We start from the raw sequence: 16,046 nt of genomic DNA, 5'->3' as shown, positions 1-16,046 counted from the left end.
CACAAGAAAAAAAGTTACCATGATGAGATGATAGGTCTACACGTGTTGTGAACTGCACTCTATACTGAGATGTGCTGTCTGTCCCCATCCTGAGCGTTGATGATTCATCATGCCGTAGAAAAGACAGATCTAGATTGCATATCATTTAACAGTTATATTCCAAGCCATGCTGTCCACATGAATAATGAATTATGATGTACGGTTCCTCGCAGTTATTTATTTTATTTTGTGGCAATAAATCCTGGTAAATCTCCTGTTCCTCCTCTTCCTGTCTCTCTCTCAGTGATAAAAATAATAATAATAATAAATATGTACATCCAACTTATCGGGTGCAGCTCAGAAGAAAGTAGCAAATGTATCCGCAACTCTAGTATGCTCCCAATTTGATGTAATCAGACACACAAAAAAGAGAACGTTTCCATCTGAGTTGGATCATGATGACCTAACGAAGATCCAACTCGGATCGAAATATTGTATTTTTTGTGTGTCTGATTACATCACCAACGGAGATGCATACCAGAATTGCAGACATTCCTTTTCACTCTAAGTGATGACATCACATCGGCAGGCTGACTCGATGGCTGTCGTGTATGAACTCATTTTGGATGTCTAATCAACAGTTCTCTCCATAGCTTAATTTAGAATGCCTCCTACTCCCCACGGCCCACGGCCCACGGCCCACGGACCATCCCTCTCGCTGACTATTATCTAAGCCCGCCTCAAAGCAGTACCCTTCTCTTCATCTACTGCCTTCCATTGTGCTGTAGTAAGTACACAGCAAACAAACAGATAGCGCTGCTGTAGATAAACACTGCCCAAATACATCTCTGAAGTATCTTGTTCTTTTAGTTTGTTTCCTTACTCTGTGGAGTGAGTTTCCACCTGTCACTTCCACACAGTCAGAGAATGTGGTTTATTTCGTCCCAGCATGTGACTCCCTGTGCTGCATTGGTAGAAATACTTTATCGGCTTAAAACAGGAAATTGAAGCACATTTTTGTGAGGTGGAAAGGCAATATCTACCTGAGAGCTCTGTGTGGGTTAGAAAAAGGGCCTGGTTGCTGAAGTTAGTAGAGTAATGTTATTACATTAGTCTATAATTCCAAGGTATTCAAAGGAAATAACCAACAGGAAAACCTGCACTTAAATCAAGTCCAAGTGGGAGCCATCCATCATTTTTGTCGGACTCAATAACCTCAACAACTGAATAACCAAAACATGTATCTCTCTCTCTCTCTCCTCTGTAGAGTCATACTCGGCGGCGGGCAGTGAGGGCAGCATTACCCCATCCGTAGGCTCCATAGCCCCCCAGGCCTCGGGCAGCTCCAGACCCTGCTCTCCCTCCTCCCCAGGGGAATCGCGGCACTCTGTCAGTGCCCTGAAGAAATGGCTCACCATGCCCGTCTGCAAGCTGAGTGTGGGAGGAGGGGATGGGAAGGGGGTCAGGCAGGTCCACAGGCTGGATGGGAAGCAACCCTCTACCCATCTACCTCTCGGCCAGGCCCTAGGAAGGCCTCTGGAACAGGGAGAGAACTACACCATCCTCCCCTGCACTGATGGAGACCTGGTGAGGCTTCACTATAGTATAATTGCCTTAATATTGCTGGACCCCAGGAAGAGTAGCTTCTGCCTTGGCAGTAGCTAATGGGGATCCATAATAAATACAAATACAAAATATAGCCTGGGAATCCACACAAGGGTTTTTATAAAACTGCAGTTTATGGTTTTAGTTACATCACCTGTTCAGGACAAACTCCTGGCTCTACCAACGACAATATGCATTACGAAGTAACCAGAATATGTCAAGTGTGTTTGTGTGTGTTATGTTGTGTATGTTGTGTGATGTGCAGGGGTGGAACGATGGTCTGGTGAGTCCAGCAGCGTACTCTCCAGCACACACCCTCTGCCATAGCTACCTATCTGACCTGCTGCAGAACAGGGACACACATAGTCTGGTAAGGAGTACACACACACACACACACACACACACACACACACACACACACACACACACACAAACACACACACACACACACATTGAGCAGACAGTGGACACTGCAGTCCTTTGTTAGAGCTCTGTACTCAAAGACTGATTCTGTGTTGGTTGAGAGAACAGAGAGAGAGACTACAGCTGTCAGACCACTCATGTCCCTGTTAGTCAAGCACTGGCACTGAGGCTGAAAGAACTCCCTTTGAAACCCCCATTAATATTTAACAAGGAGTGAGGGAGAGAGGGGAGAGAGAGAAAGAGAGAAAGAGGGAGGGAGAGAGAGAAAGAGAAAGAGAGAATCCTAACCCACAGAGGAAGCGAAGGAGAATGGACCATAAATAGATGTAAAGTCAGAAACAACAAGTCTCTCCTCATGTAACCTGGGCAACAGCTTATTGATTAACGCAACAAAAAAATAGGAAATTAGAGCATGAACCTAGAAACAGATCACATAAGCAATGCTAGAGTCATCAACCAAACCAGAGGAGAATTCGAATGTTTATCAAACAAAACTATTTATCCCACAAATACAAACTGGGTATGCTGTACTGTATATTCAGTATATTTGGCTCAACTTCACCCAAACCTTAACTTCCAAGAACAAATTTGCCTTGTCAATCATTGTGCGCATAAACACACACAAATACACACTCTCTCCCTCTATCTCTAAACAGGAGAAACCTGTCGACCACCTTCCCAGTAAGCAAAATGACATTTTAGGTGCTGAATGAAAGGTGAAAAGACATCCTTTCCAGACGTCGAAAATGCGTATTCTCCAGATGTCGAAAATACAGTACCAGTCAAAAGTTTGGACATACCTACTCATTCAAGGGTTTTTCTTTATTTTTTACTATTTTCTACATTGTAGAATAATAGTGAAGACATCAAAATGATAAAATAACACATATGGAATCAGTAGGAGTGTGCAAAGCTGTCATCAAGGCAAAGGGTGGCTACTTTGAAAAAGCTCAAATATAAAATTTAGATTTGTTTAACACTTTTTTGGTTACTACATTATTCCATGTGTTATTTCATGATTTTGGTGTCTTCACTGTTATTCTACAATGTAGAAAATAGTAAAAATAAAGAAAAACCCTTGAATGAGTAGGTGTGTCCAAACTTTTCACTGGTACTGTATGTATTTTACGGATGTTGAAGTCAGGTGAATTTTAGGTGTTGGATGAAAGTTGAAAATACTTATTTTTCAGTAATTTATTTTATGGCCAAATTGCAAATACATTCTCAATTAAGTAAACATTATATCATAATCATTTTTCAAGCCTCTTAATACAGGTAAAAGGTAAAAGGATTGAAAGAAAAAGATTGCAACAGAATATTTATTATTGCTCCCATTTGTCCCATGTACTTAAGTTCATTTTTTCAAAAGCTTTAAAACTGACAGCGATGATGTGCGAAGTAGTCAAGTCCACAGACTAAGTCAACAGACCACTTCAACTACAATGACATACTCTGTAACTGTTACAGATTTATTTTCATGCTATGACTGTGATACATTAGTTGAATGCACTGACTGTACTGTAAGTTGCTCAGGATAAGAGCGTCTACTGAATGACCAAAATGTAATTGTAAAAACAAACCATTACAAAGTATGCTGTGTATTATTGTAATGAGCCCCGACACCAAACAAGTACACATTTTGGTTGGTGTCCAAGTCTGAACAAATCATAGACTTCTAGGCTATGTTTCCCAAGTTTGAACATCACAGTACTGTACTGCACTGTTTAGTACAGTGGAGAACAGTACAGTACTGTATGGTACAGTACAGGACAGTAATTTAATTCAGTACAGTAGAGTACAGTGCAGTATTGTTTAATTCAGTAGAGTACAGTACAGTAGAGTTTAATTCAGTAGAGTAGAGTACAATACAGTTTAGTTCAGTAGAGTACATTAAAGTAAAGTATGGTACAATACAGTACACCATACTTTATTTTTCTTTACTGTACTGTACTGTACTATATTCAACTTTTCTTTACCGGACTGTGTACTGTACAGTACTGTAATGTACTGTATTCTGTATGTTTGGACCGAATATAGGCCGGTCCGGACCAGACGTCTGTGGACATTGAAAGCAATGCCGGTCCAGACCGGACCAAACCTGAACCAATTATATATGTCTATGTTTGGGTCAAGTATAGGCAAGTCGGACTGGACGTTTGTTGACGTTGAAATCAAGCCTGGTCCAAACTGCACCAAAAAAACAAAACCAAAAGAAGTTGCCATCTGTAAATGCTTGGTGGGTTAAAACTAACCCAGCTATCACATAATGTTCTGAGAACCGTATGTTTCTTAGAGCTTGGTGAGAGAGTGGTTGTCCTATGGTTATTTTGCATGCAACCTTCCCACAACATTCTGTAAGAGGTGCATGATAGTTGCTTAGCTTTGGAACATTCTCAACCATTCTCCGAACGTTGATAAAACCTCCTAGGAAAACCTTCAGGGAACCATAGTATAAAATTCTCTGAACCACCATATAACTAAAAATGTACCATCCCAGAACAGGCAAAATGTTCACTTCGGTTCTAAGAACGTTCACATTTAAAAATATATTTTTCCGGGCAGGAAATGTATATCTTCGTCTCCACAACCAATGGGAACCCAAAAACGTACATTCCCACAACTTCCAAGAAACCAAATGTGATAGCTGGGAAACAACCTTTAGAAAGCTATTGCCCAGTGGGATCAATAGTGTCGGCTATTCCAAGTGATCAAGTAGCAAAGCTGCAGTCAGCCCCGGACAGCCTGTTGCCACCACATGTTCACTGGAGAGCTGAAAACAGGGTCAGGGCTGGGGGTGAAGGACTGGAGGGGTGGGTGGAGTGGGTGGAGTGGGGTTAGTAGAGTAGAGGTCCGTGGTAGACTATGGTGTGGGGGTTAGAGTAAGGGCCTACAGGGATGCTGGGTAGAACAGGGGTAGGAAGCAGACCTAGGGGCAGAGAGAGGTGGTGGGAGGAGAAGTGGGTAATTGTGGATAGAACAGAAACCAGGGAAGGCTGGGAGGCTGTCAAGGGAAGGGAAGAGGGAGGTAAAGGAGGACTGGAGCTCAGAATAGGGTATTTTGCATTAGTCTAGACCAGGCTTGGAGAGACTGGAGAATTCAGAGGAAGGAATTAGAGGAAATAGAGGGAGGCTTTAGGAAGTGATAGAGGGACTAGGCCAGGGCTAGAAATGTCCACTCATTCACTCCTTCCTCTTAACTTTTACCAGAACTCCACAGTTTACACAATGGCACATTCTGACCACTGAAACTCTCCATGATTCAGGAGGGTCAATAAATATGTAAATTTTTAGGGCTCTCATCACTGCCCTACCTTTACCTCCCCTCCACGATCAGCAGAGACGTCACCGGGCTGAGCTGCCATGAATAGGCTGCTTCACTAGGTCCATCAGGAGCTCTGCCATCCCTTTACCCTTTAACACAGATTACTGGTGAATATACCTACTGTCTGTGAGCTGCCTGTCAGTGGTAACATTAGGATATGAGGAAGCATGAGCCAAATGCACTACGGACATTATGGACATCAGCGCCCATTTGTGTGTGTGTGTGTATGTGTGTGTGTGTGTGTGTGTGTGTGTGTGTGTGTGTGTGTGTGTGTGTGTGTGTGTGTGTGTGTGTCAGTTTGGGATGTTTATCATGACTGGTCACTGAGAAGGTGGAAGTGATGGAAGGAGGACTTTACCCAGCATTGAAAAACTGATTAAAGGAGAGAAAGAAAAGGAGAACATGGAGATGCCAGTTCATTGAGATAGAGTGAGAGGGCATGTGAGCTAACGTACGGGAGCATAAGGGAGGACGAAGGGGGACAGCACAAGGCCAGGAGAGAGAGAGTGCTTGTCCATAAACTGACTGAATGGGAGGATTAGTGTAGTAAGGTAGAGAGAGGGATTGTCCATAAACTGACTGAATGGGAGGATTAGTGTAGTAAGGTAGAGAGAGGGATTGTCCATAAACTGACTGAATGGGAGGATTAGTGCAAATAAATACAGAGGCGGCTTAGAAACATAAGATTACATTCTTATTCCTATTCTGAGATGACCCTGTGTATGAGGTGAAGACTCTCACTATTTCAGCCTGATATCACCTAGGCCAGTGTTCCCTAACTTGTAGCCCTGGACAAGTACACTTGTCAACTAATCATCAAGTTCTCAATGAGTAGAATCATGTGACTTAGTCTGGGTCTTCAGCAACAATGTACAGTGCATTCGGAGTGTATTCAGACCCCCTCCCTTTTTCCACACTTTGTTACGTTACAGCCTTATTCTAAAATGGATTAAATTAATTAAACATTTTAGCAATCTACACACAATACCCCATCATGACAAAGTGAAAACAGGTTTTAGGAACAATTTTAAAAAAAGATTACAAAAAGAAGCATGCGCACTGCTCATGATAGTATTACTGCTCATGATAGTATTACTGCTCATGATAGTATTACTGCTCATGATAGTATTACTGCTCATGATAGTATTACTGCTCATGATAGTATTACTGCTCATGATAGTATTACTGCTCATGATAGTATTACTGCTCTTGATAGTATTACTGCTCATGATAGTATTACCGCTCATGATAGTATTACCGCTCATGATAGTATTACTGCTCATGATAGTGTTACTGCTCATGATAGTATTACTGCTCATGATAGTATTACTGCTCATGATAGTATTACTGCTCATGATAGTATTACTGCTCATGATAGTATTACTGCTCATGATAGTATTACTGCTCATGATAGTATTACCGCTCATGATAGTATTACTGCTCATGATAGTATTACTGCTCATGATAGTATTACTGCTCATGATAGTGTTACTGCTCATGATAGTATTACTGCTCATGATAGTATTACTGCTCATGATAGTGTTACTGCTCATGATAGTATTACTGCTCTTGATAGTATTACTGCTCATGATAGTATTACTGCTCATGATAGTATTACTGCTCATGATAGTATTACTGCTCATGATAGTATTACTGCTCATGATAGTATTACTGCTCTTGATAGTATTACTGCTCATGATAGTATTACTGCTCATGATAATATTACTGCTCATGATAGTATTACTGCTCATGATAGTATTATTGTTCTTTAATAAGCTTTACGTATCGGTACAGATGTTGTACCCAATGATTTATGAAAACTTGCTTGATGTGTCGATGTCCTCATTGTGGATTTACAGGCGTATTTAATACGTTTTATGTACACACTTTAGAATATTTATGTAATGCACATTGTTATATTTGGTAACCCTTCCTTATTTTCGACTCCAACACCATTCGATGCATTGAACAGATGTGGGTGGAGCTATGGCTACATAAGGGTGCTAATAAAAACTCACAAAAGCTCTGACGAAGGCCTTTAGGCCGATACGTAAAGCTTATTAACGAGCAGTGATACTATCAAGAGCAGTGTGCATGTTTCTTATTTTTTCTCATCTTATACATCTGCTAACATGCACCTGCAAAAAAGATAACTCAGATGCGCAAGTGCCTTTTGAATTTTGAATTACAAAACAAAACAGAAAAACCTTATTTACATAAGTATTCCGATCCTTTGATATGAGACTTGAAATTGAGCTCAGGTACATCATGTTTCCATTGATCATCCTTGAGATGTTTCTACAACATGATTGGAGTCAACTTGTAGTAAATTCAATTGAGTGAACATGATTTGGAAAGGCACACACCTTACGATATAAGGTCCCACAGTTGACAGTGCATGTCAGAGCAAAAACCACGCCATGAGGTCGAAAGAATTGTCCGTAGAACTCCGAGACAGGATTGTGTTGCGGCACAGATCTTGGGAAGTGCACCAAAACATTTCTGCAACATTGAAGGTCCCCAAGAACACAGGGGCCACAGTGGCCATTCTTAAATGGAAGAAGTTTGGAACCACCAAGACTCTTCCTGGAGCTGACCGCCCGGCCAAACTGAGCAATCGGGGGAGAAGGGCCTTGGTCAGGGAGGTGACCAGGAACCCGATGGTCACTCAAATCAAAACAAATAACAATTATAATATATTTTTTTAAATCAAAAATATATAATTTTATTGGTCACATACACATGGTTAGCAGATGTTAATGCGAGTGTAGCGAAATGCTTGTGCTTCTAGTTCCGACAATGCAGTAATAACCAATAACCAATAACCAGAGTAATCTAACCTAACAATTCCACAACTACTACCTTATACACACAAGTGTAAAGGGATAAAGAATATGTACATAAAGATATATGAATGAGTGATGGTACAGAACGGCATAGGCAAGATGCAGATGATGGTATCGAGTACAGTATATACATACGAGATGAGTAATGTAGGGTATGTAAACATTATATTAAGTGGCATAGTTTAAAGTGGCTTGTGATACATGTATTACATAAAGATGGCAAGATGCAGTAGATGATATAGAGTATAGTATATACATATACATATGAGATGAGTAATGCAGGGTATGTAAACATTATATTAAGTGGCATTGTTTAAAGTAGCTAGTGATACATTTATTACATCAAATGTTTTATTATTAAGTGGCTAGAGATTTGAGTCAGTATGTTTGCAGCAGCCACTCAATGTTAGTGATGGCTGTTTAACAGTCTGATGGCCTTGAGATAGAAGCTGTTTTTCAGTCTCTTGGTCCCAGCTTTGATGCACCTGTACTGACCTCGCCTTCTGGATGATTGCGGGGTGAACAGGCAGTGGCTCAGGTGGTTGTTGTCCTTGATGATCTTTATGGCCTTCCTGTGACATCAGGTGGTGTAAGTGTCCTGGAGGGCAGGTAGTTTGCCCCCAAGTTTGTGAGTGTTTTTGGTGATAAGCCAAATTTCTTCAGCCTCCTGAGGTTCATCTCCTTTGTTTTGTTGATGTTGAGTGTGAGGTTATTTTCCTGACACCACAATCCGAGGGCCCTCACCTCCCTGTAGGCCGTCTCGTCGTTGTTGATAATCAAGCCTACCACTGTAGTGTCGTCTGCAAACTTGTTGATTGAGTTGGAGGCGTGCATGACCACGTAGTCATGGGTGAGCAGGGAGTACAGGAGAGGGCTGAGAACACATCCTTGTGGGGCCCCAGTGTTGAGGATCAGCGGGGTGGAGATGTTGTTTCCCACCCTCACCAACTGGGGGCGGCCCGTTTGAAAGTCCAGGACCCAGTTGCACAGGGTGGGGTCGAGACCCAGGGTCTCGAGCTTAATGACGAGTTTGGAGGGTACTATGGTGTTAAATGCTGAGCTGTAGTCGATGAACAGCATTCTTATATAGGTATTCCTCTTATCCAGATGGGTTTGGGCAGTGTGCAGTGTGATTGCGATTGCGTCGTCTGTGGACCTATTGGGGCGGTATGCAAATTGGAGTGGGTCTAGGGTATCAGGTAGGGTGGAGGTGATATGATCCTTGACTAGTCTCTTAAAGCACTTCATGATGACGTAAGTGAGTGTTACGAGGCGATTGTCGTTTAGCTCAGTTACCTTAGCTTACTTGGGGACAGGAACAATGGTGGCCCTCAAAGCATGTGGGAAAAGCAGACTGAGATAGGGATTGATTGAATATGCCTGTAAACACACCAGCCAGCTGGTCTGCGCATGCTCTGAGGACGCAGCCTTGCGAGGGTTAACACGTTTAAATGTTTTACTCACATTGGCTGTGGTGAATGAGAGACCGCAGGTTTTGGTAGCGTGCTGTGTCAGTGGCACTGTATTGTCCTCAAAGCGAGCAAAGAAGTTGTTTAGTTTGTGTGGGAGCAAGACATCAGGGTCCGCGACGGTGCTGGTTTTCTTTTTGTAGTCCGTGATTGACTGTAGACCCTGCCACATACCTCTTGTGTCTGAGCCATTTAATTGTGACTCTATATTGATTCTTAGCTTGTTTGATTGCCTTGCAGAGGGAATAGGTACACTGTTTGTATTCGGTCATGTTTCCGGTCACCTTGCCCTGATTAAAAGCAGTGGTTTGTGCTTTCAGTTTTGCGCGAATACTTCCATCAATCCAGGGTTTCTGGTTGGGGAAGGTTTTAATTGTCACCGTGGGCACAACATCACCGATGCACTTGCTAATAAACTCGCTCACCGAATCAGCGTATACATCAATGTTGTTGTCTGAGGCTATCCGGAACATATCCCAGTCCACGTGATCGAAGCAATCTTGAAACGTGGAATCAGATTGGTTGGACCAGTGTTGAACAGACCTGAGCACGAGCGTTTCCTGTTTTAGTTTCTGTCTATATGCTGGGAGCAACAAAATGGAGTCGTGGTCAGATTTGCCGAAAGGGGGGAGGGAGGGCTTTGTATGCGTCGCGGAAGTTAGAGTAACAATGATCCAGAATTTTTCCAGCCCGGGTCGCGCATTTGATATGCTGATAAAATCTAGGGAGCCTTGTTTTCAGATTAGCCTTGTTAAAATCCCCAGCTACAATAAATGCAGCCTCAGGATATGTGGTTTCCAGTTTACATAGAGTGCAATGAAATTCTCTCAGGGCCGTTGAGGTGTCTGCTTGGGGTGTGATGTACACGACTGTGATTATAATCGAAGAGAATTCTCTTGGTAGATAATGCGGTCGGCATTCAATTGTAAGGAATTCTAGGTCAGGTGAACAAAAGGACTTGAGTTCCTGTATGTTGTTATGATCACATCACAACTCGTTAATCATAAGGCATACACCCCCTCCCTTCTTCTTACCAGAGAGATGTTTGTTTATGTCGGCGCGATGCGTGAAGAAATCAGGTGGCTGTACCGACTCTGATAACGTATCCTGAGTGAGCCATGTTTCCGTGAAACAGAGAACGTTACAATCTCTGATGTCTCTCTGGAAGGCAACCCTTGCTCGGATTTCATCTACCTTGTTGTCAAGAGACTGGACATTGGCAAGTAGTATACTCGGGAGCGGTGGGTGGTGTGCCTGTCTACGGAGCCTGACCAGAAGACCGCTCCGTCTGCCCCTTCTGCGTGCCGTTGTTTTGGGTCGCCTGCTGGTATCCGATCCATTGTCCTGGGTGGTGGACCAAACAGAGGATCCGCTTCGGGAAAGTCATATTCCTGGTCGTAATGTTGGTACGTTGACGTTGATCTTATATCCAATAGTTCCTCCCAGCTGTATGTAATATGATTTAAGATTTCCTGGGGTAACAGTGTAACAAATAATACTTTAAAAAAACTAAATACTGCATAGTTTCCTAAAAACGCAAAGCGAGGCGACCATCTCTGTCGTCGCCAGATGTAGAGTGACAGAGCTCCTTCCAGTGGCCAGACGAAAGCCACTCCTCAGTAAAAGTCACATGATAGTCTGCTTGGAATTTGCCAAAAGGCCCCTAAAGGACTCTCAGACCATGAGAAACAAAATTATCTTGTCTGCTGAAACCAAGATTGAACTCTTTCAGTTTAAAATGTTTAATACATTTGCAAAACATTCTAAAAACCTGTTTTTGCTTTGTCATTATGGGGTATTGTGTGTAGATTGATGAGGGATTCAATTTTATTTGATCAATGTAATGCAAGTAAATTTGGAAAAAGCCAAGGTGTCTGAATAATTTCCAAATGCACTGTATGCTGTTGGGTGTACTCGAGGAATGGAGTTTGGAAACAATGACCTAGGGAACCCCTTTCTGGCACACAAAATGTACCCCTCGTTCTCCCTCTGTGTATCTGACTATTTGACTCTATTCATCATTTCGCTTTCAACACCTCCCTCACTCTCTCCAGTACATGTAAAACTCTAAAATAACCTCAGCAGTTTCAATAAAAAGGAGAGATGGAGAGAGAAAAATTAATAGAGGGAGAGAGATGGAAAAACGCTTATTGCTATCGGATTACTGTGGGTTTGGAGTGGCACAGCAGGCAGTATTTTTCCGAGAGGATAAGTAGTGAGGAGTCTCCCTCCTGGAACAGCCAACAGAATGCTGTCCTTTTCCTGAGGAGTCTCCCTCCTGGAACAACCCACAGGGTGCTGGCCTTGTCCTGCACGCTCCCTATTTCCTCGCTCACATTCCCATGGACGTCTGCTTTCTGGATTAGGAACAAGCCGCCAGCCGCAGATGAGGTCCAGTTAATGAAGGGTCTGTTTTTCGGTCGGTCTGTTGGTCTGTCGGTCGGTCTGGCTGGCCTGGACTCTATGCTCTTTTTGTACAGTAGACATCTTTGTACAGCAGCATATAGTCAATGGACCTGGAGTGAATACATGAGCTCACCTCTCCGCCCTCTGCTTTCAGAACCATCAATCTTCCACCATTCTCTTGGAAGAAGAAGATGGCTCCTCCCTGATTGATGACTCAACCAGCCAATGGTCAGCCACAATGGACAGTGAAGAGGACAGGAGGAGTGCCTTAGAGAAGAGCATGTAGGTGGTGGTGACCTCCACGTCAACCCACACTGTGTCCAGTCTTCATAGCCCCTATCTCATTAATGGACTGGACTGTCAGTTTTCCACCACAGTATAATGCAGCATCTGAGTGCTCCTGGTGCTTCAGCCATTAAGTCTCTGGTTGCTCCCCAACTGGAACTCTATTCCCTACACAGTGCACTCCTTGTTAAAAGTAGCACACTATAGGGAATAGGGCGTAATTTGGGGCGCAATTACTATGATGATGAGAGCTAACGGTGTGATGGAAGTGCAGGTTCCACTCTGGGAGAACCCCATCCCTCACTGTTATGAGAGAAGTCACACTGTTTAATGGCTGCCCTCTTTTACTGCAGCCAACTCTCTCTCTCTATCTCCCCCCTTTCCCCAGATATGTGCTGACAGAGCTGATAGAGACAGAGAAGATGTATGTTGACGACCTGGGATTCATAGTGGAGGTGTGTGACAAATCTATCATCTACCATGTTTGATGCACACCTTTCTTAGTTATTTGTATGATCTAAAGTACACTTCAAGTCTCCATTTTTTGTTATTTCATAGCAGTTGCCCTATTTTCTCTACCATATACACAAAGATGACTATAGCCAGATGCTCTTCTGTGAAGTAGCCGTATTTTCCTTCCTGCGGTGGTGTGTGTGACCCCTCAGCACTGATCTATGCATGTATGTGTGTATGTGTCTCCTCTGCTCTGCCCAGGGCTACATGGCCAGCATGGCCAGTCAGGGGATCCCAGAAGACATGAAGGGCAAAGACAAGATAGTGTTCGGGAACATTCACCAGATCTATGACTGGCATAAAGAGTAGGTCTCGTGTGTGTGTGTGTGTATGTGTGTGTATGTGTGTGTGTGTGTGTGTGTGTGTGTGTGTGTGTGTGTGTGTGTGTGTGTGTGTGTGTGTGTGTGTGTGTGTGTGTGTGTGTGTACTGTACCTGTATACGTGTATACTGAGCACCCTTAATCTGAAGTGTTTCCTGTTTTGGAGTGCACACTTAGACTGGAGCATATTTATCAGCACTATCACAGTCTTATTCTGTCGCACCGAATCCACCTGGCTGTGTCAGACATTTCCTGTGTTCTGTGCGGACGTGTGTGCGTGTGTGTGCATCTATTTCTCTCTCTCCTGTGTTTGTGTCTCTGTGTGTACATCTGAATGTAAAAAACATTATGGGCACCGGCTCATGACATACTGTAGACTGACCAGGTGAATCCAGGTGAAAGCTATGATCCCTTATTAATGTTACATTCTCGTCAATCAGTGTAGCTGACGGGGAGGAGACAGGTTAAAGAAGGATTTTTAAGCCTTGAGACAGTTAGACATGAATTGTGTATGTGTGCCATTCAGAAGGTGAATGGGCAAGACAAAATATTTAAGTGCCTTTGAACAGGGTATGGTAGTAGATGCCAGGTGTACAGATATGTGTGTGTCAAGAACTGCAACATTGCTGGGCTTTTCCACGGTCAACAGTTTCCCATGTGTATTACAGTTTTTTCCAACTGCTTACACACAAAATCTTTTCATGTCACACGATTTTTGAAACCTCTCACTCAAAGTGCAAAACTACACACCAAATGTGAAAAACCATAAGCTATTTCTCAGCCTTTGACTCAGTTGTCAATTGCATAAAACACTTTTTTCAAAATACTACACACAATTCTCAACCTAAAACACAAAAATCTATCAGGAAGTGACTTGCTTTCCTTTTCCAAACACAACCAATCAAAATGCTACACTTATTCACCAGGTCACACACACACTCCTCACATGTGCAAACACTTATAGCTTAACTGATCACTAACCAATCACTGCTTTACTGTAGTATAGGCCTAAAAATAGGTCAAAGGTCAGATTACCTGTTTTGAACAATGGATGCCAACAATGGACAGAGAGCAAGAGGAGTAGGAGGGAGAGGAAGAGGACAAGGGCAAAGAAGAGAAGGAAGGAGAGGCATCTCTAATGAGATTAGGGCAAAATTTGTTGATCATGTGATCAACCACGGTTTGACCATGAAAGAGGCTGGACTGAGAGTCCAGCCCAATTTGAGTCGATTTACAGTGGCGTCCATAATTCGAACCTTCAGAAATGAGAACAGGTATGCAACTATCTAATGACTATTTTAGCATTACAGTAATGTACTGTTACAGTTTTTCATAGTATTGCATAAACATTTGTAACTCTAAGCCACCCATTTACTGCACTGCATTGAATGAATAATGTTGGCTATCATGCTGTACTACATTTTTTTGTACATTGTTTACAGTTCCTATGCTGAACACATACTGTGTTTGAATTCTGTACAGAGTGGAAAGGCAAAGACATCATGGAGGACGAGGTCGCTTGTTTACAGATGTACAAGAGACTGCAATTATAAATATGGTCTATGTGGGGACATAGAGGTTGCCTCTGTCCAAGGTTGGATACGCCATGCTAGGAGATTCTTCCCTCGATGTTTGGCAAGAGAAAACCTATCTTGTGATGTGGACGAAGTATCGTGTCCAGACTCAGGCTGGAGAAGAGATGAAGCGTAGCTTATCAAATCAAATCAAATCAAATTTTATTTGTCACATACACATGGTTAGCAGATGTTAATGCGAGTGTATGCTTGTGCTTCTAGTACCGACAATGCAGTAATAACCAACAAGTAATCTAACTAACAATTCCAAAACTACTGTCTTATACACAGTGTAAGGGGATAAAGAATATGTACATAAGGATATATGAATGAGTGATGGTACAGAGCAGCATAGGCAAGATACAGTAGATGATATCGAGTACAGTATATACATATGAGATGAGTATGTAAACAAAGTGGCATAGTTAAAGTGGCTAGTGATACATGTATTACATAAGGATGCAGTCGATGATATAGAGTACAGTATATACGTATGCATATGAGATGAATAATGTAGGGTAAGTAACATTATATAAGGTAGCATTGTTTAAAGTGGCTAGTGATATATTTACATCATTTCCCATCAATTCCCATTATTAAAGTGGCTGGAGTTGAGTCAGTGTCATTGTCAGTGTGTTGGCAGCAGCCACTCAATGTTAGTGGTGGCTGTTTAACAGTCTGATGGCCTTGAGATAGAAGCTGTTTTTCAGTCTCTCGGTCCCAGCTTTGATGCACCTGTACTGACCTCGCCTTCTGGATGATAGCGGGGTGAACAGGCAGTGGCTCGGGTGGTTGATGTCCTTGATGATCTTTATGGCCTTCCTGTAACATCGGGTGGTGTAGGTGTCCTGGAGGGCAGGTAGTTTGCCCCCAGTGATGCGTTGTGCAGACCTCACTACCCTCTGGAGAGCCTTACGGTTGAGGGCGGAGCAGTTGCCGTACCAGGCGGTGATACAGCCCACCAGGATGCTCTCGATTGTGCATCTGTAGAAGCTTGTGAGTGCTTTTGGTGACAAGCCGAATTTCTTCAGCCTCCTGAGGTTGAAGAGGCGCTGCCGCGCCTTCTTCACGATGCTGTCTGTGTGAGTGGACCAATTCAGTTTGTCTGCGATGTGTATGCCGAGGAACTTAAAACTTGCTACCCTCTCCACTACTGTTCCATCGATGTGGATAGGGGGGTGTTCCCTCTGCTGTTTCCTGAAGTCCACAATCATCTCCTTAGTTTTGTTGACGTTGAGTGTGAGGTTATTTTCCTGACACCACACTCCGAGGGCCCTCACCTCCTCCCTGTAGGCCGTCTCGTC

The 16,046-nt window shown here is 42.9% G+C and overlaps 1 protein-coding gene across 1 annotated transcript in view; it reads left to right on the top strand.

Moving 5' to 3' along the window:
- LOC112262891 (rho guanine nucleotide exchange factor 25) overlaps positions 1-16,046 on the top strand; it is a 62,156-nt gene that overhangs the window by 28,962 nt on the left and 17,148 nt on the right. The window contains exons 2-6 of the mRNA XM_042297023.1: positions 1,247-1,566; positions 1,850-1,954; positions 12,205-12,332; positions 12,724-12,790; positions 13,050-13,153. Of these exons, the coding sequence (XP_042152957.1) occupies positions 1,247-1,566; positions 1,850-1,954; positions 12,205-12,332; positions 12,724-12,790; positions 13,050-13,153 (724 nt within the window). The remainder of the gene's footprint in view (positions 1-1,246; positions 1,567-1,849; positions 1,955-12,204; positions 12,333-12,723; positions 12,791-13,049; positions 13,154-16,046) is intronic.

This window comes from Oncorhynchus tshawytscha, linkage group LG02, assembly GCF_018296145.1.
Source record: "Oncorhynchus tshawytscha isolate Ot180627B linkage group LG02, Otsh_v2.0, whole genome shotgun sequence".
NCBI lineage: Eukaryota > Metazoa > Chordata > Actinopteri > Salmoniformes > Salmonidae > Oncorhynchus > Oncorhynchus tshawytscha.
Note: the sequence above shows the minus strand (reverse complement) of the source record. Positions and strands in the feature narration are given on the sequence as shown.